Below are 21127 nucleotides of genomic sequence, written 5' to 3'. Positions count from 1 at the left end.
ACCACTAATAAGCAGCCGAAAGGGCTCACAGTTGATCCATAAACTTATTGCAAGCTACTCTTTAAAGAAAACAGGTCAGTGAGGACTGCCAGACAACCACAGGCCGTCCCCATGAGCACTTGGGCTAATACGCCCTGACAGGCTGAGATGTAACTGCCTTTGCTACAGTATTGTCTCCGCTCTCCAGGTTTAATCAGCGTCCATCAACCGCTGGACTAATGAGCCTCTCACAGACGAACCCACTCACACTGGAACATGGCTAATTCGTTCTACTGTTTACTTGGAGGTCATGCTGATTGTTATTTTCGGTTTTCTTTCTTCTTTTCTTGGGTAATCGATCTCCAGAGAATTTCTTTTTACATGAGAGTTTATCGTTTCAAACTATATTCGTATCTCTTTAAACACAAGTCCGACTTATCTTTAAGTTTCCCTCCAGCTCTTCTCTGTTATGCATTTAGGTTTGGAGCAGGTGTTTGACAGCTTTTCCCCCAATAAACTCTCACTGGATATAGCCAGGGTCAGTTATTGGCCAATCAAAGTAATTGCTCCCTAGAGAAGGGCACCTGAGAGATGTCAGGCCTGTGGAGTAACAAGATGAGGCTAAATGAAATGGGTCTTGACTCTTAGAATAGAGGGGGAAGCCCTGCTAGAACCCAGTTAAGGTAATATGATTTTCCTTGGGAGAATTGGAATGGGCTCTGACCTTAGTTCTCTGTTATTATCTCCCCTTTTTTTGCTTCCCACACACACAAACATTACATCTTTTTCATCATTTTTAGCATTTAAAATAATATAAAATGTAATAAAGTTGCAGATTCAACCGGAGGCTTTTTAAAAAATTGTGTATTCAGTAAGACAAAGGTAGCAAATGCTTACTTTTTTTAATTCCTCTCGTCAGCAGGGAAGACAAAGACGTTTCTATGACCCCTAAAGGAAAAAGGTTGATCCTAAAGTAGTTTTGTTTTTTTTTCCTGATGTAAGGGTTGTAGGATTTGTTGTTGTTTAAACCGCTCATAAATTAACAATGACACGTTAAGATTCCCCTGCAGGACTCATAAGACCTAAATCCTGCACATTCTCAAAGACTGATGAATACAGACAAGTGCACACTTAGCCTGAATGTGCATGGGAGCAGTGAATAGCAGGTTGGAGGTGGGAGAACAATGGAGGGGAGAGCACGACACATAGCTTAATGAGATGAAGCAGAAGGGTTTTTACACACACACACACACACACACACACACACACACACACACACACACACACGCACTTTAAGGATTTGAGGGTCAGGGGTTGGATAGGGTCATTCAACTGTAAAATGGGTGAAGCCTGTTTTTTTTCCTTCAAAGCAATCTTGTTTTTCCCCAATTTTCTGCCTCACTTTTCTTCTTTAACTCTGTTTAAGAGTAACTATATTAATGTGTGTCTTTATGTCTTTATTTTTTTCAGTAGTTAATATGAAAAACTATGACAATTCAATAATCTCAGGTCAGAGAGGATCAGTTTAACCCATAGAAGGAGCAGCTCGGTAACACTCCATGAGTAAAGGCTGATTAATTATCACTTAAACAGGTGCAAAAAATAATAATTTACTGAAATAAAGGCAGAAATTTGCCTTTATTTCAGTAAATTATTGCCTTTATCACAATACTGTCTTTTTTTTTGGTAAAGTTTTGGCAGATTTTATCTAATTTCCTTGTTAAAACTTAAATATTAATGGACATAAGAATGGTATTGGAAATGTCGTTTTTCACTTTCCTACCGTTAATGGTTATGAAATTTATACTAAAAGCAGGCGGGGCGCCGCAGTGTGTGAGACAGCGAGCAGTCGCTGATAAATAAGGGTTTTAATTCTGTTTTGAAACCAAAAAGTTGACATTTTAAACTGATTTTAGCATCTAATATTAGCAATAAGTGTGGCCAGCATTATTAAAACTCCGACGACGATGAAGACTTCTTACTAAACCCAAAATGCTGCCAATATATTCAAATCCAATATGCTCCAGAACAGATGTTGAAAACTAAAAAGGACCAAACAGAGCCCCCTTTCCTCTGCGGCATTCGGCCTTCCTGTTATCTACTGAAATTCTTGTTCTCTCTTACTCTTTCACAGCCTGAATGAACAAAGACCAGAAAATGGCTTTCTTTGAAATACCTTTTTGTATAGCTGTGCTTCCTCTGGCCTCACGTTTAAACATGTTATTGATATTAAAAATGTTTAGTCTTGTAGCAGTAACAGGATACACATCAAAGAGTGTTGTAAGCGTGGCGTGTTTTTAAAAATTTCCGAGCGGCCGGTCAACAATCAGGGCAGATCTAGGAATAACATTTAATCCTTTAATATTGTATTTTGTGTTTCATGCATTCAGATGTTGTAGCAAGATGTTCTCTGTGACTCTATATCCACTAATTCTGACAGATTTAATGAGACTTAAATTGACAAAGTGGAAATAAAGGGTAAATTATTGCAGCTATTGCCACTCTACATTTTTTAATGCAGCCTTTTTGCATTGAAGTTAATTGTTTTAACCTTGGAAATGTAAAATTCTGACTCCTGTGAACCAATTGAATGGGGCAGCATTAGTTCTCCCTGGTGAAGGTTGCAGAATCCATGTTATTTTGCACACAACAGCGGTTGTAGTTGCTCAAACAAGCTGCTTGTTTCCTCTTCCTTTGAAACATGAGCTGTCGTTGCTGTTTTAAAATAAAACACATCAAGTCTTCCTCATATGACGACTCCTCAGTGCAAAATGAAAGTCAAGAAAGTGAAGTAACAAGATGTTTTTCTTGTTTTTTTTTTTTTTTTTGGAAAGTCACTATACATTAGGCAGCATTTAAGTATTAAGTTAAATTCATTCAGAAGTTTTTTTTAAACATAGGTATCTTTACACCTATTTTATCTCAAAGCGTTACTTCATAATTCCAGTTTACCAGGTTTTATCACTATGTGCATCTTTCATGGAAACATATGACTCACTGACACTGAGACAGTTCACGTACCTCGTGAGACGTTAGATGTAGGTTCAAACTTGCTTGTGTCTGGATGTGTCACAGATACGTTTGTGTTATGAACGTGAGTCACTGACGTTAAGGGAATGAATGGGAGCCCGGGGCTCAGCTGGCTTCTCCTTCAGGAAACTGGAAGCGATGGAGGAGGTGGAGAGGAGGGAATCGGCATTGTTCCCACGAAGGGATCAGGTGTCGGAGAGCCTCTTGGCCCCATATGTTTCACAATAGAGTTTTACTTAGTGCTATGATTATCACATCAGGACATAACCGGCAGATAATCGCTTGAATCTGCAGAGACATTTATCCCATTATTGATTAATTTGGCCAGAGGATTGAAACCGTGAGCTGTGACAAAGCAGATGGCTGTGTTTTTTTTTCTTCTTTTTTTTTTCTTTTGAGATATCTAATTACTTTTTGGTTTATTTTTTTTTTTTTTTTGTAATGTGTTGACTTCACACGTTCCATGAAGATCCCCTCGCCATTAGGGTTTCCTGTTGACGTCTCTCTATCTGATCTTTGGAGCCACCTGGTGGTTTAGTCAGGAAATACATCCAAATGAAACTCCGCTCTTTAGATCGGAGGTATAATCTATTTTATCTTCTTTTTCTAGTGTCTCGCACTTATCTTATCAGACTCAAGTATCGCAGCATTTTTATGTGTCTGCACGGCAGACAAGGCACCTGTGATTAAAAAAAGAAAAAGAAAGAAAGACAGCAGCCAACATTGTTGAGATAATTGAAGATGTCGCTCTATTCCCAATGCATGTCAGTCTCATAGGCTGCACACATGGATTGGGTGAAATCCAACACACTTATCAACATGCACACATCTTGTCAAATACCTTTTTAATTCACTGCTGATGAGCAAGGCGAGTGTGCTTTTCAGTGCATTTCCGACTTTATCCGGCCCCTGCCTGCAGAAATCCCACACTAGTCTTAATCAAAACTCCTAGCGAGCTGCAGTGCTGGCTAAGCGCATGCTTAATCACAGCACAGACCTCAGTCACAGCTCATTTCTTTAATGAGAGCTGCTATAAGAGGGAGATTTCTCACCTCATGCTGCTTTGAGTCTGGTCTGCTGACGTCTGTGGCCCTGTTTGCCCCACTGAGCTGCCTGCTGCCTGTCTGCTGCTCATTCTGTATTATTTACTTTCGCCTAATAGGTCACAGAAATTATATCAGCGACTGGAACCCCAAAAAGTGCATGCTTGTGTGTTTTTTAGGTATGTTCCTGATGCTAAATTCATGCAATTAATGCAAGAACAACCCAGCTAATCCGAGAGTACACATTTAACCTGCCCGTCTTGTATTACTCTTTATCTACTGGTGTATCCCCAGCCTCAGCCTCAGACCCCAGTTATGTCCCAGTCAGCTGGAGGTTTCCATTGAGCCATTCAAAGCATAACCAGGCCTCTGAAAAGCTCACGTCCCCCCCCATAGAGACTGATAATAAAGGAGAGAGGGACGGGACATGGAGGAGAGGGAAAGTGATTTTAAGAGCCTCTTTAAATCTGTTGCCTTAATGAGTTGTCCTCACCATGGCAACATCTTTTATTCTGAGGTTCTCTCCATTCATGCACATGCATAGATGGACTTGGGTTGCAGACAAAGAGAAATGTAGAAACAAGGTGAGCTAAAGCCGTGCCGATACTCGTGCAACCATTGGAGAAACGACGGCGGTGCTGATTTGTTTATAAAAGAAGCTAAAGTGTTGATTGTTTTGGCATCAGACTAAACTGGATGGAGCTTTAAATTGTTGCTCATTTTCCACCAGCAGGGGGCATACGAATACAAATTACAAACAGGAAAGAATATAATCTGTAGTTACATATCACTCTTTGATTCTACACGTTGACCAGTAGATTTGCAGCACTTTTATAAGACTAAAGGAACATATTAAAAATATTACGGGAATAACTAGATGCAGTTGTGTTTTAATTATTTCCTCTCAGCCTCAGAACACCCATTTATCCAGGCCTAAAAGAGCCACCTTGGGTCCTGAAAGGTATTTAATTTGGAGTGATGTTGGTCTTAAATTTTTTTGGAATATTTGATAAGGGAGCTGTAATCATTTCCCCCAGGGCCAATTAGGAAAGGGGGGGCGCACTTTGCTTCCAAGAGAGGTTTGCTCTTTCTATTAAAGGCTCCATCCAAACCGTCTATTATTGCCCAGATGGGACAGAAGGGGGTGGGAAGCTAAGATGGATGGATGGAGGGAGGGAGGGAGGAGGGAATCATAGGCAGCTTTTTAGGGAAGGAGGGATTGATGGGAGGGAGGGAACGTAGGGTTAAGTAGATTTCGGGGTCATGTTTTTTTTTTCTAACCTCCAGACGAGGTCTAAACACGGGATTATCATTGGTGGATGTCGAGGTTAACACATGCATGTGCTCTCGTACACACCTCTTCATAACGAATCCCCAAATGTCCAAATGAAGCAACCGCTACAGAAACACTGTAATCCTGTTAGCATTGTGCATCTCAACAAATTATTCAAGAGCACTAAGATTGTCTTCACATTGTGAACAGGTATTACAAGAGGCCAAAGTAGCGTCATAATGCTGGATGATAACAAAATATGACTTTTGGCTCACTATAGGTCAGTCATAATCTGTGTTTCTGCTGTTTTTGGGAAGAAGATAATTTGCCAGAGAGATGACTGAATTGCCCTTCGCACAAGGACATACATGTCAAGCGGAGACGCCCTTTTATCTTCAGAAGTTATGGTTAAATATTTATGCATGGCTATCAATATCATTCATATATTTTTGGCACATCATACTGATAAAAATGCTGACTAAAAGCAAAAGAAGAGGAAGTTTAGCTTCAAAATTGAACTAAAAGTGCCTGAAATTTAAAGAGGGCATATGCAAAATCCACTTTTCAGCCATTAAATACTTTTTATTGTGTCCTTGGAGTCTGGAGGAGTCGAGAAAAGTAAAAGGTAGTTTCTCCAGGTGCTGTGTAGGTATCTTTGTATTCTTTTTGGGTCATATTTTTCTCTGTTTTCTATAGTGTTTTTGAACAATTACATCACAGCATTTGCTGCGGAACCGCTAAACAAGGTTATTGACTGAGTTATTTTGACTTGATCATGGATCATGATCATCTGTTACTTGACTGCAAACCAATACTAACCAGGTTGCAACAGCTAAGTAGTGGGGTGGAGTGGGAGTAAGAGGAATGTAGAAAATCAGGTAGTATATAGGGAAGAAATGGGGTTTAGGAATTGGTGAGCATTGGTGGTGATTTGTCTCGATGGAGGCTGTACAGTTGATCGTCACTCTTCAGTCTTTCTGTAAAATTGGGAATGTTTGAACCCAGAGTTGCCTTTAGCTGGATCAAAGTTGTAGGTCTAATGAGCTGTGCCAAATGCAGTCATGCATTATGATAAAAAAAAAAAAAAAAAAGAATCAATGCCAGCCACCAGAGTCACCATCCGATCTCATATCCAGCCCTGTAGTTGTGTCCCCATTGTCAGGCTGATTGTCTCGCCCACTTCCTTAATCTGATTATTGGTCATTTATTTGCGCTTCTGATGGCTAATTAGATATTCCGTTTTTTCCGTACAGCGTCCTCTCTCCAAATGACCTACTGTTGCTGCCAATGGAAAGTGAGATCCATTGTGAGAAATAGGTCAAACCATGCAGTGCAAAGGCTGCTGCTGTCACAGGAGAGCTATAAAAAACACACACTGACATTTTAAGTAGTAGTTTGTTTTAATCCACCCTCCATTGGCATACTTATGTTTGCCTGATAGAAACATGTTTACAGGGCTTTGCTCAGTGTGATACAGGCTAGCTGCAGGTGGCTTGTTGGTTTGTGCCCTTCAGCTACTGGAGGCACTTAACCTAAATTAGCTTCTCCATCTAAATTAGAAAAAAAAAAGCTCTCTTGCATCAGCAGGAGATGAACGTTTGGGGCTGCGGCGGCAGCAGCAAAGGGATCTGATCCACTTTAAGTGTCATTTAAGTAAATAACCATTTATTGGGCTTCCTTTGGTCAAAGTAGGGCTGAGGGATAAATCGATTTATTCGATTGATTTGAATTTACAATTTATTAAGATTAGTTTTTTTAGTATTCCTATCCTAAGAAAAATGCTTAAAATGACTGTTCAGATCAGATGTATGGCATTTAATGTGTGAAGTTAATTGTAGAACTGGATTAATGGTTGTGTGCTGTTATGAAGTAAGAGCGAGAAAACACAGACACACACAAACCCCCTCAGGAGAGAAGAGCAGACAGACCTGGTGCTGAAATGTAGGGCAGGAAACCAGAGGGGCATCCAAAATCTTGTTTTGTGTGCAGCTATCTCTGTAGAAATATTGCAACTACGCACTTTCAGGGTTATATCTGTTCTTCCAGACTACTGTATGTCGTTCTTTATTAACAGCAACAGCTGAAAGATACAAATTAATACATTTGAAGTGCATGCCGACCTCATTTTTTGTTATCCAGGCTAATGTGTGGCTCGCTGGGAATTTTTAAATGCAGCTACTGAAACATTGCTGCTGGCACTTATTCACAATTGCACATTGATGTGCACATCCATACATACAGTCTCTTGACGCTTACCTTCATATCAGTAAAATTCAAGCTATTATGTTATAGATTTTAAACCCAAAACCAGACATTGAGCTTGTTCTTATTGATGAGGCTGATCCTCAATGGAGTCACTGGAGAATCAGGAGGTCCAGGAGTCAATATGAGTGGAGTCATCGAGGCTGTATGCTAAGGGGTCCTTTCGTAATGTGGATATTGTTTTACTGGACCAGTGTTAAAGTATCATGTTCTTCAGATCTGTGATTTGTTAATGTTTAACATTAATCCTCATAATTTGTTATGCAACTTGAGAATCAATACACTGGCATCAGTTAGATACTGTATGTTTCATCTATTAAAATGTGTTTCAGTTACGGTTTTTTATATAGCACCAATTTACAACACGTCATCTCAAGGCACATTACAGAGTCAGCTCAATCAAGTCATCCAGACAGATTGATTAAAAGCTTTTCTATCCAAGGCGACCCAGCAGATTGCATTGAGTCATTGACTTGCAGCATTCACTCCCCCTGGGTGAGGATTCAGCAGCAGTGGACAGTCGTCTGCATTGTCACTGACTTTGCAGCAATCCCTCATACCGAGCATGCACGTAGCAACAGTGGAGAGGAAAACTCCTCTTTAACAGGAAGTAACCTTTTGCAGAACCAGGCTCAGTGTGAAACACAGTCTGCCATGACAGACTGGGGGTTTGAGAAGACAGAGCAGAGACACAAAAACAACACAGAAACACTGATCCAGGTGTACTTTCTATGGGAGAGAAAAGCAAAATGGTAATGGCAGTGATATGCGCTTTCCGGGGCTTCATCCAGGAGAGAAACCCAGACAAACAGATAATCTCTGGGTCAGTTTTCAAGTCCAGGGGATGAAAGACAGCATGTACAGTTAGTTGCAGTAAAAGCTCAGCCAATAGCTACATCTACACTGCACAAACAGAACCAAAAATAAGTAACATTTTCTTGAAATTAGTGTATTTGTCCTTGATTTGAGCAGGTAAATAAGATTATCTGCCAACAGAAAGAGTACTTTTACCCGTAAAATAAGATAATTAGATATAATGCACTTGAAAAAAGGTGATGGAGATGAATTCTTCCTATTTTAAGTGCAAAAATCTTATTCCATTGGCAGATTATCTTATTTACCTGCTCAAATAAAGTACAAATAAACTCATTTCAAGAAAATTTTAACTTATTTTTAGTTTAGTTTAGTCTGTTTTTGCAGTGTAGGAGAGAAACGGGGTAAAGCACTGAAAGACAGGGCCAAGATCATCTATAGGAAGTCACTTATTTTTAGTTTAGTTTAGTCTGTTTTTGCAGTGTAGGAGAGAAACGGGGTAAAGCACTGAAAGACAGGGCCAAGATCATCTATAGGAAGTCATTGGCAGCAGTAGCTCAGTCTGTCCAACTTTGGATTCCATAGGAACATAACAGTTTATTCACTAGTGTAATAATACATATCAAGTTCTAGCTTTACTGGTTTAGTAGTGTATAGTCCTAGCAGCGTAAAGCGAGCAAAGTAGCATGGCAGTAGGTTTAAAACGGCGTTGCCAGGGACATTTGGCTGCAAATACACCATGACGGGGTTTTGGAAGTCGTAAATTAGCCACATAACTGTCACATTCTCTGAAATCTCCAAACGGCCATCAGTCTTCTTGTAAAACAACTGCGTTTTAGCCCCCTGCTCAACAGGGTTGCTCCTTTTTTTCTTTTTTTTTTTTTTTTTTTAGGAGAGAGCCGCCTTTATTGCGCTGAACATTAGACGACAAAAGTAGCTGTTCAATGAATTTGTCACGGATGTGCGTCTTGTCATTGTGGGATTCTCCTGCAGATTGTTTTTACCCCTGTTTTGAGAGGTTTCATTTGAGACTAAACAATTTTACACTTTAGTTGGCCCACACAGTCAAAACGGAGCTCTTTGCATCCTCTGTGTGCTCAGTGTCCACCCCCCCACCCCCTAACCCACTCACCCCTTTTCATCCTGGCTTAAATTTCAAAGGAGTTTGTTACTGAGCATTGGGGTCAGACACTGGAGGAGAGAAAATTAGACACTGCTGAGCATGCTGGGCGGTGGTGTATGTTTGTGTTTTTGTCTTCCTGTGTGTATTTTTTTGTTTTTTATTTTAATTCAACCCAGACCTACAAATGTTTTTTTTTTTGGATCCACACTTTCATCTTTCTTCTCCTCTATCCTCCACCCCTGACTTCTTTCCGCCAGCTACCTTTATCTCATCTTTCTTTTATTTTTAATCTTCAAACACCTACCTTTTCAATCAAGCTTTAGATCTCCCCTCCCACCACATCAAATGATCTCTCCACTTTATGAGTCTTACTTTCTGTGTAATTCTCCTCTTGTTGTATTTCTCCATGTTTGTATTGTATTAAAAGGCATCTTCTTGATGAATGGTCGTTAACTTAGTGTGAACTGTGTGTCGTTTGAAGAGAAAATCCAGCTACATATCTTCCACCACATCAAAACAGCCAAATGAAACCTCACAAACCTCGCAGAGAGTGCAGACCATTCATGTTTGTGGCGTTGGCTGTAAAAGAAGAATGCGGCTAGCTACTTGTCTTCCCAACGTTGAGGTTTTTTCTCATGGATCACAAAAGACAAGCAGCTTATAAAAGGACCCCCCCCCCCCCTCCCCGAGCCTTTCAGCACATAACACACACACACATGCCTATGGATTACTGACTTCTTCTCTCTAAGATGTAGAAACCAGATGAAAGTTTACATCTTTTCTCAAAATGTCCACACAGAGGCTCCTAGAGGACCGTCACTTGAGTTTAACCACACTCTGTCAGCTGCTGTTGGAAATAAGGTGTCCAAAATGTTGCACATTGTGTCTAAAAATATTTTTCAACTGTATTAATCAAGCTGACAGAGGTTAGAATAGACCAGTTTGCCTTTCATTGGACTTTGATCAGTGATCGGCAGGTGAAGCACTGAAAAAGATCAGTTGTTCTTCCCTTTCTACTCATTAAATGTGGCAAAACTAAAAATTAATTTTCCAATTTTTTTTAAGTAAATCCATCAACCCCCAGCATGTAGAATCAAGAGTTAAGAGTCTTTATTGTCATTAGGTCAACCATAATGAAATTTTGGAGAGACACCAGTTCAAAATTCACATAACACACAAATCCAGGCATAATGTTCAAATAATTGAATACACTGTCAAGACCTCCTGAGAAGTTAAAATGACACAAATGGTCCCTTGTATCTAATAAGATTTAAATGTTCAGGTAAAAAAACAAAACAGAAAGATAAAAAACAAATAATCACTTCACAGAACGATGTAAATTACTTTGAAATTACATGATTGTATCAGGCAAACGGTCCCAGAGCAGATAACAAGGGTGCAAATAGTCATTAACACAAATTGAAATGTTCAACTTAATTGATGTTCAAGTTAAAAAGACAGGTCAGCTTACAGGATGATGTAAAACACCGTGGCATTGTGTGGATGTACCAGGCAAAATCGCCCTGAGAAGTTAGCAAAAAATGAAATCTCCAAGTTAAAGAACTGTGCAGTTTGCATGCTAGTCCAAACCAACACTTCCTGAGGAGCTAAAAGGGTGCAAATAGACATTAGCATGTGAGAGACAGTGTAAATAAATCTCAATCGGATCAAGAACCTGTGAAAGTACTAGTATGTTTGTAAACATGTAAATAGACTATGAACTGGGATAGTAGTTTATTTGATTTTCAGCAGGGGGCGATAGCCCTCACAGCTTTGGGATAGAAGCTGTTTTTGTGGCTACGTCCAAATGGAGCTGCATAATGTATCAGCACAGAAAGGTTTGAGCATAAAGATGAAGCTGGGGTCCCGTAATATTGTGACACCTATGCCACCCCAGTTAGTGGCCCGTTAATGCTGCTACAGAATTAAAGAAGGGAGAAAACAAAACAAATGCAGGAGAGACAAAAGAGGCATTTGTGTGGTGGCTGGTGACAAGGCGGTCCGTACAAACTCAGTAGAGGAGCAAAATGCATCAGTGTAAAATCCACAATAAATTCAATAGTGTCCGAAACACAACCGCAACTTGGAAGTCCGTCGTTGTTGTTGTTTCTGTTAGCGCATGCGTGTTAGGGGAGAGTCGAGGTCGACGTTGGCTCGGATGCCTGTTTGTAGCCAGTTAGGCGGATAGGGGTGTCAAGACGGAGCCGCCGTGGGGGGGCAGCTGCAGACATGCCCGCTCTGGGAGCCGGTTTCAAATGTAGTAGTCAGTTTAATCTAGACGGGACCGTAATCAACCAAGAAGTCTGTCAGATACAGCCAAACCCGGCTTCGTCTGTTAGTTTTTTATTTAATATCGGTACTTTGCTACACATTTAGCTTTAGAGCATAAATGTGGACATTCTCTTGATCTTTTAATTCTTTGATTTTCTGTTCGAATTAAAACCAAAACCGTTATCAAAGTACCTACTGCTCATTGTTTGTCTTGTGCGTGCTATTAAGTTTGTCAGAATACTCAGGAAAACCAGGCCGGATCTCGGAGAATCCCAGAAATCTGTATAAAGCGAAGAAAAATCCAGATCAGGGCATCTCTAATTTTAATCAAGTTATCATCAAGCAAACACACAGTTTAAATTCTTAGGGGAAAAAAAAACCCGTATGGCTGCTAACTAGACCTAAGAGGTTTGGTATCTGCTCTGGTAACAGATCTTCAGTCGGAGCTTTGTAGTAAAACCAGCGTCTGGTAAGTCTGTCTTTCAGATTAGTTGTCTGTTAGGTTGCTGGTCATTTTAACTCTTTACCAGTTTTTTCGGGTTTGGTACCAGACCTGTACCATGAAAAAGAGCCGTCTTGGTATAACCACAAGCACACGCCGTGTTGTTCTAGGGGACGTTTGAACCTGTGTTAATGACAAGAAATCTTCTTACATCTACCGCTCCCTGTATGGAAATGTAGTTATGTGCTTTCTATAAATAATATCAAAAGCAGGAGGTAATTGGTTATTTTTGACTTAATCAGGGATCAGTTAGGTATCAGAATCCCGTGTAGAATAATATTTACATACTCTTTAAATAAAATGGAGTTGATCACTTGTAGTCTAGTTGTTTTATCACCACAGTTCATCAGATTTATTAACTGCCAAGAGAAAAAAAGTGTTACACAAAGTTTAAGTACAGGGATGGGCACGAAATGAAAACATGCAGCGACATAGCAACCTGTGGGTCCGAAATAAGGGTGTGAATTGGATATGTGGTGCAAACGATTGATTGAGTGTTGGAGTGTATGTAGTTAATGTTTTTTGTTGGTGAGGGGGCGTGGGAACTTTACCCAATGGTAAAATCATCAGTGTCACTAAAAGCAGCTGTCAGCCCTTGTTTATTCAGCCAAGCATGTCTGTCACTTCTGCGTGTGTTGGGTTTGAGTGAAAGTTGGAGCTTAAAGTTCAGCTGCCCCTATTTTACTGTCAGTGAAAATGTCTTCACCAGCAGAAACACAAAGGTTGCTTCATAAGTTTTAGTTCATGATTAAAAAAACAAAACAAATCGTCCCTGCAAAGATACTTTTCAAACCTTTAATTATTTGAGTCTTAGCTTTTATCAGATATGCAGCTTTTTCATATCTGCCCCATTCTTAAAAAGTACAAACAACTTTATACGAGGACAAGTTTTGGGCTGCAGCCGTTGCATCGATCAGACGAGGTTTACAGTTTCATCCCCTCCACCCTGATCATGTCATATTACCTCTTTACCCCTCTGACTCATTGCTGATATATTATTTATGCCTTGCTCTATAGCACCAAGAAAACCAAAGTGATCAAGTTCCTATTGAACCCTGCTGTTCAGCTCCCAGTCACAGTTACATGGAGATGAATAATTGATTTTCATTTAAAGCATATAGAAGCAAAACAAGGGAAATACAAAACTGCTTAAATGTAAGATTTATTCTTTTGGTATTTCTTTGGTTTGCTGCTTCATCGATGCTGATCTGATGAACATAGTTGAGTCATTTTAAACGAAATTACATTAAAACATGAATTTTGAGACAGTCCTGTTCTCACACTGATGCCAAATGTTCATGTTGCAGGTTTGCTTGGTTCATTTGCTTCTATTCAGCTCTTTTGCTTTCCTTCATGAGAGGCGAAGACGTGCAAGGCCTGAGCCATAGCAAAGGGTGCACTAGATAAGAAAGGAAGGTAAAAATCAATAGGACTCGAGCATTAGCTATTCTGCAAGCATTGGTGTCTAGGAGAAGAAGGGGAAAACCTGGGATTTATGAAAGGAGGTAGCAGGAGGGACCGGATTCAAGTTGTTCAGACAAAGCTGAAGGGGTTTAAAAGATTGGCTTAACTCACTCTTCTTAAGTCCAATTAGAAAAGATGCTGAAGTGACGGGATTTATCCTCGTTTAGATGTCCGTTGGTATATGTTTAGGAAGCGGTTTTTAAAATGATTACTACTCAACGCACCTTTAAGCGACAATATCCATAGATGTTCATAGACGGGGTTCTTTCAAGGTTTAAAAGTAGGAAAGTCATTGCAAGATGTATCCATCCATCCACCCCTCCTTCCATTCATCCTTAAAGACTGGCCTTTGTGCAAATATCTGCCTTAGGGACATTTTGATTTTTTACTTAGAAATTCTGCTGAAAATACTAACAGCTCTTGTAACTTGGGTCTGGAAGAGTACAGGTTTTTGACCACGCTCCTTGGTGTGATTGGTCTCTTGAGCAAGGACATGCGCTGGGGAAGTCCTGGGATGGACCCACCAAGCCACCGTTTTGCAGACAACCGTTCACCAGGCGGTCCTGTATGTGAGAGACATTGTGCAGCCGCCTCTGCCAGGTCGATGGGGAGATCCAAATGGGGTGTGAAAACAGGACGGGAAGGACAAAGAGAATACGAGTCCAGTGACAGCAGGAAGATCAGCAGTCCTCCATCGGTCTCTCTCCGGTCACTGTGCCGCAGTGAATCACCGAGACATTATTAAGACGTTGCCGCCCCCTGATTTCTCCCTTCTTCTTTTTCACCGCCGCCTTTTGACGTACTTGTGTTTCAAGTATTTAAGGATTGTAGCCGTGTTGTCATTGGACACAATAGAAAAAGTGTTTTCACCAGTGCTAAAGCAGTATTTTTAGTTACTGTTAAACACAACAACAACAGTTTTATGGGCAGAAATCAATCAAAGCATTTTTAAACGTCATGATATCTTTTCGGTTTGTTGGTTGGATTTAAAAAAAAAATGAAGATATAGGCATTTATTCCTGGAAGTAATTGACTTATGTCAGCATCAGTTTTAGATATTTCTATTTTATTGACTGATTGGCTGTGTGTGGGAAAAAAAAGATTACAACTGCTTAAGCTTTTCTAATCTGAATTTAATAAATGTCAAATTGTCGGACTCCCCTTTAATAACACTATTCGTATTAATCTGAGTTTGCCCTTCTTTTTTCTTGGCCCTTGGCTTCCCAGACTTGCTCTTTACGTTTCCCTTACAAGCTGCTTGCACTACGAACAGATGAAAGATTTATAGTGTTTGGGCTGGGCTAAAGTGGGGGCTTCCATTCTTCAGCGAGGCGCAGCAGATGAACGTATGAATGGATATCCCTAATCCAGAAGGTGGCCTAGATTCACAGTGCTCCCTCAGCAGATAGAGATGTTGACCTGACTGTCAGACAGTGTGTGCGTGCTTGTTAACGCCTCCTGCAGAACAATAGGCGCTCTAATGACAGGAGCTACTAGAGCTCGTGTCTGCATAAATCACACTAATACTGTACGCGTGCCAAGCAGGACAAGATACAGTGTAGCTGCATGAAAGGTTATCAGCAACACCTCTGAATAGTTTAACATTTAAAAAACATATATACAAGTGATTGTAATGCTTTCATAATGCTCACTGACTATGTCTAAAATAGGGTTGCAGCCAGTGGTTATTAAATAATACAATAAGTACATTCAAAGAACTTCAGAAAACATCATAATAATTTTTAAAGTCCACTTAAAATGCTTAGAGGCCATCTTTAAAATGATATTAAACATAAAAGTGTTGGTCATGAATATTTTCTGTTGCATAACAGAACACATTATGAAATCAGTCTTTACTGATCGGTTAATAATTTCCTGTTACCATTAGGGCTGACGTGAAATATAACAATTTCCTGTCCTGCTGGTAGGGGTGGATATTTATCATTCATTATCGTGATAAGAATTTAGATTTTTTATGAATCTGAAATGCGATTAAATGCAGTCACTACGTGTAGTTTAGTGATAAAAAAAATAACACTTCTTTGTGCCAGTGGTGTCCTGAAGAAGCCTTTTTATAAATGGGTGTGTTTTTTTTAATATCGGTATTTGTGTTTGTGGGGCTTTGGTTGCTGTGACATACAATCACAGCTACAGTTACCGAAAAAAGACAGCAACAGTTTTAAATAGTTTTTTTACTCATCACTTTTATTCAATACCTCCAAATTAAAATAAAATTTTAGGTCAATATCACCCACCCCTACTTGCTACTTAATCTTTCTTTTATAGATGGCTCTAAAAGACGTGTGTGTCCATTTCTAGTTTTTGTCATTCTTTGGCCTGGCAACACAGATTTTGGCCGATTCCAAATTATCTTTAAAAACTGTCATACAGTGATTATGTAAATTAAGAGCTAAGACAAATTCACACGGTGAATAAAATGCTTTACAGTTTGAACTCTATTTAGCATTTTATGCTAGGGATTAGCGCAGTTAGCATTGCTAACTGTACACATCAGTCTCAGTGTGTATATTCTGAAGAATCTATCAAATGGCTTTGATGAAAATTTACAATCGAGCATTTTCCGTATCAGTATCGAGGTTCAGTCTTATTCACACAGTAACAACTTCCACACCGAAGAGTGCTGCTGTAAATAATCCACAGTGTTGTTATTGATAATTGCTTAAGAAAGTACAGAGGTGTTTTCAGTTTTACAACACAACGAGTGCGGGTTGTGTTTGACAACGCGGAGATGCTGAAGAACATGTTAACTTTTAGGTTACAGCTGCCGTAGGTAACGTTTGTATAAAGGTATTTTACGTATTTGTTAAAACCGTCAGAATCGGACAGGAAAATCAGCCTCTTCTGGCTCTTCCCTCTGGTTCTACTGCCATTTGCAGAAATGCACTGCTCCCGGTTAGAAAGCACCAATTAGAGAGTGGAGAAATGTCTGTCTTTGATTGGTTCTTGCAGTGTCACTCACTGTTGTGTGCACCCTGCTCAAAACCCCCTCCCCCGCACAGAGCTGCCATCTTTCAAGCTCAAGTTTGCCAGTGGGCTGCAGCTGTGTGTAGAAATTGGGGAAAAACAACCTACTTTACAGGGGAAAATGGCCATTTGTTGAGTGGTACCTGCTCAGAAAACAAACACAGGTAAGCATTGGAGTGTCACGACAGGCTCCAGTGTGTGGGAGGAGTGTTGGAGGAAGGGCTACAGTGCAGTAGAGAGCAAGGGCAAGTTACCTGTAAGGTCCGCATGTTTAAAATTCAGGCTAGGTTCACAGTTTTCTCAAAACTCCCTACTGCAGCTTTAAGTCTTCTTCAAAATGTGATTTAAGTTGTCATTCCCCTTTATTAACTGAGAATTTTACCTAAGTTTGGGCCACTAAAACACTAGCCAATTGTGCTTTTTCGTGTTAGCTTTAAATAATGTGAAACATTGAAATTTCAGGGACTCTTGATAATGCTAACGTGAACTTCCTGTATATTCACAATCCAAACATAATGGATGTTTAATTAAAAACTGTTTTGATTGGATATGAAGATTACATGAGTTTAAAGCTTCAAAATTTTGGGAAACAAATTTGGCAAATAGTTTACTGACAGCCTTTAGTAAAATTTGCCGTATTCGCTTATCTCAGCATTTCAGTACTGAACTGAAAGAGCTGTGGAGAGGGAGAAAGCAGTGAGAACTGAAAACCTTTTTATACAAAGTTCAGGATCATTTGCCTTCTCATTCAAGCTCTTGTTTGCACCCCTTCAACCCCACCTCCCTTTATTTTTCAACTGCTTTAGGTGAAATTAAATACGGCTACTAAAGGAAGGGCTGTCCCAAACTAATGGGTGTGTGTCAGAAAGGGTGGTATAGGAGTTTGTGTGCTATAGACTATGCACAGATTGGACAGTGGGTATATATTTATTTTTGCACTGATGCAAAGGTTTTATGTGAACACAGCAATCAGACAGGGATAAAAAAAGAAATAATGTACTTTATGAGTTAGAATTTCATGACAAATAGTCAGCATTAGATGAGTTGCATGTTGTTTTCCAGGTTGCATGCAGGTTAAGGTGACATCTTCAAAATGCTAAAAAATACACAACACTCGATTTTTTTTTTCTCTTACTTCAATGGTTTTTTAAGAGTATCTCAGTTTTAAAGGTTCAAATATTACAGATTTTGAGTCAGAGAGCCACTTAGAAAGTTTAGGAAAAATAAAACAAATGTAGTTGAATAATTATCAGCGATCAGAGCCTGTCTGCTTTCATAAAAACCTCAGATTTTTTTATGCTCCTGTCAGCATGGATGCATAAAGAAGCTGCAAAAGAATCTCTAATGATGAGAAGTAAAGGGCTGGGCTGCCAGAACGCCTTGGTAACCATTGCACAGAGAGGGAGAGGGAGAGGGGCCGGGGCTGCACCCCTCCCTGTGTGTGTGTGTGTGCATGCGTGTGTGTGTGTGTGTGTGTGTGTGTCTCTGTCTCTCTCTCTCTCTCTCTCTCTCTCTCTCTCTCTCTCTCTCTCTCTCTCTCTGAGGACTGGACTGGCAGCTGGAGGCGTGGTGCTGTTGATGATGGGGGGAGTGGTGGACCGTGTGTGTGTGTGTTTGTAGAAAGATGCAGGGTTAGAGACGTATTGTCAGCACAGCAGACGCCCGCGTGCACTTGTGAGAATGTGAGCAGAGTGGCGTCCTCAGCCGTGCACCTTCGTCTTGGTTTATCTCCATTTTATTCTAGGATTTGGCTGGTTTTGTGCCACTTTTTTTTTTTTAAATAAGGAGTATCACTCTAAGTCGGAATAATGGTGTTTATCGGGACCTCGTTAAAGTCTGTAATTAAGTTCTTCAAGAGGAAGGGTAAGGTTATCTTTTCTATTCCTTTTTATGCTGACAATATTTACATCTTAAATGTGTTTACCGTTTCGCATCAGATTAAAACACCGTTCGGATCTGTGCGTGAATTTCCCGCAGCTTTTAACTTTTGCAAAGTGAACAAAGGCCTGATTTAAAAGTGTTTAAATGGTTTTTAATATAACTAATAGCCCCCTGTGGCGATTCTGCTTCACTGCTGCGTGTGCTGTGTTTCACCCTGTTTGTTACCAGGTAACCTTTGGTCAAAGATTTCAGAGCCAACATGTCGTGGTGCTCTATAGCCCTGCTGCATTTACAAGAAAATTATGTTGGTAGAAGCTTCATAACAATAAATGATCAGGATTTATTTTGTTCTTAAGGGGTAATGGGGATTTCCGTTGTTCTTTAATTAATTTTTTAAAATACTCTAAAGCCATTTGTATCAAGTATAACAAGCAGATTATGTTTAATACTGTTAGGATAACACTGCGTGACTTATTTGATGAATGTGTATTAAGCACGTGAGTACTTAAAGACCTGCCTGACGTAGGACAAGCTGCTTGTAAAGTCTATCTGCGGGTTATTTATAGCTAATGTTTGTGCTAAAGTTAAGGTGGTGTTAATCATTATCTCAGCATTTCCTTACTACTTACACTTTGTTCTTCACATTTTATTTTTCTTCATGTGATGAAAACCAAAAGGCTCTTCCACAGTGTGTTTTGTGTTTGATGACGTATCCTGGAAACAAAATGACCAGCCGCAAACATTTTGTAGTCGCCGGTTGGAGATTAAAATAAATAATAATTTGGTTAAAAAAAGGTTCCAAAGAGTAAGTCGACATCTTGCAGGACATTTTTCTCCTTTGAATATGTGAAAAATTTGCTAATTTTAACATTATAATCAAGAACGTCTGTAAGAAATTCTTTATAGTTTATTTCAACTTTCATTTTCCATATTTTCCTACTACTCAAAGCTAATATTTGACTGAAATAAAAAAAAGCATCTAGTTGAATGGTACTCTTAATTTTTTAAGTACCAGCTCAGTAAGTTTTCCTACTGGTCATTTTGCCCCTCCACCAGTTTGCACCTTCATTGTGTTTTCTACACAACTTAACACAACTTCTACGCTCCTGGGCGTTTCATACCCATCAAGTACTCATTACTGTTTTGTATAATGTTTGTTGTAATGTTTTGCATCTACCACCAGGGAGTTGCCTATAGTTAGCAATTACAGTTGCTCAGTGTCCATAATAATAATTAATATACTGTAATGAGACAAAAGGTAATCTAAACTAAAACAACTTGTAAGAGGGTGTTAGTTAAGGTATTCATAAAATAATACACCTAAATAACATTTTGTTGAGGTCTGAACTAGGGCTGGGCGATATAGCTTATGCCATATCTGATTAACCCCCCCCCCTTTCATTTCAGAAAAATACATTAGTTCACAAACTTGCCTTTTTTGTCAAGAATTTCATCTGGGAGTTGACCTGAATTCAAAGTGCAACTAAATACGCAATAAGATAAGAACTGGTTTCACTTCACTTCTGCAAAAATAAATAAGGCCTCATATTATTGTAAAAAAAAAAAAAGTTTCCTCTTTACAATATTTTGACAATATCTCTTCCTAAACATATATTCAGCATTGCATGGTGTTCTCTTCATGGAAGCCCAATGAGTGCATTGGGAAAATAAAATCCTGGTTTTCCAAAATAGTAGTATTAAAATATTGGAAATTTTAATTAATCGATTGATCGCCCAGTCCTAGTTTAAAAACATTTTTAGCCACATTGTCTCAATAATTTATGAAAAAGATTTGTCTACAAGCAAAGAATAAACTTCCATGCAATTGAATTAAGGCGTGAATTAGTTTACAGGTACAAAATGAAAGTAGGAATTTACTGTAACAAATTGGTGACATTGTTTGACAGATGGGCAAGTAAACCCGGAGCCTTTCATGATTCGCATTTTAAAACGGTAGTAAAGCAAGACTTGGACTTTTATGTTAAGGAATGCCAAATTTTTTATCCATTGGTACTGCTTGATTAGTTGAAGCCTGCAATCTAAATATGCGCACCATTTTTACTCTGAGGTTGAAATCTTCAGGTTTATAGCTGTTTATAGAAAGTTTACCAACTGATCTGTACTATGGCTGCTGCAGTAAAAAAAAAAATTCTCTACATTTCTGACGACTGGTATCTCATTTGGTCTTTGGTACCACCAAACATTACAGAGCATCCTTTAGACATATTGCTAAAATATGTTTGAAAATACAAAATTTGAACTGTCCTCTTCAGTTCATGTTTGAGTTCTTAAAATATCTCTGCTCCACTTTTCTGTTGAGTTTTTTTCACTGTTTGGAAAACCTTTGTATTACATTTTCTTTTGAGTACCACTAAAAGCAGTTCCTGTCCCATCAGTTGTACTTTATTGGTGGTTTAAGAACCATGGATGTAGTTTAAATGTCAGTAGTTGTATTGATGTGAGGGTTAAAGAGGACTGAGTTTAGATAGACAATATTGCTC

The 21127-nt window shown here is 39.3% G+C and overlaps 1 protein-coding gene across 7 annotated transcripts in view; it reads left to right on the top strand.

Annotated features, from left to right (window-relative positions):
• nhsl1b (NHS-like 1b) overlaps positions 1 to 21127 on the top strand; it is a 131097-nt gene that overhangs the window by 78787 nt on the left and 31183 nt on the right. The window contains exon 1 of one of the 7 annotated variants that reach the window (XM_036147414.1): positions 18359 to 18608. The exons of the other annotated variants lie outside the window; for them this stretch is intronic. Within the exon in view, the coding sequence (XP_036003307.1) occupies positions 18554 to 18608 (55 nt within the window). The 5' untranslated portion in view covers positions 18359 to 18553. Of the gene's footprint in view, positions 1 to 18358; positions 18609 to 21127 lie in introns of those variants that run through there. 7 annotated transcript variants of the gene reach the window in all.

The sequence above is a fragment of the Fundulus heteroclitus genome, chromosome 15 (assembly GCF_011125445.2).
Source record: "Fundulus heteroclitus isolate FHET01 chromosome 15, MU-UCD_Fhet_4.1, whole genome shotgun sequence".
Taxonomy (NCBI): Eukaryota; Metazoa; Chordata; class Actinopteri; order Cyprinodontiformes; family Fundulidae; genus Fundulus; species Fundulus heteroclitus.
The sequence above is the reverse complement of the archived record's forward strand: the minus strand, read 5'-3'. Positions and strand labels throughout refer to the sequence as shown.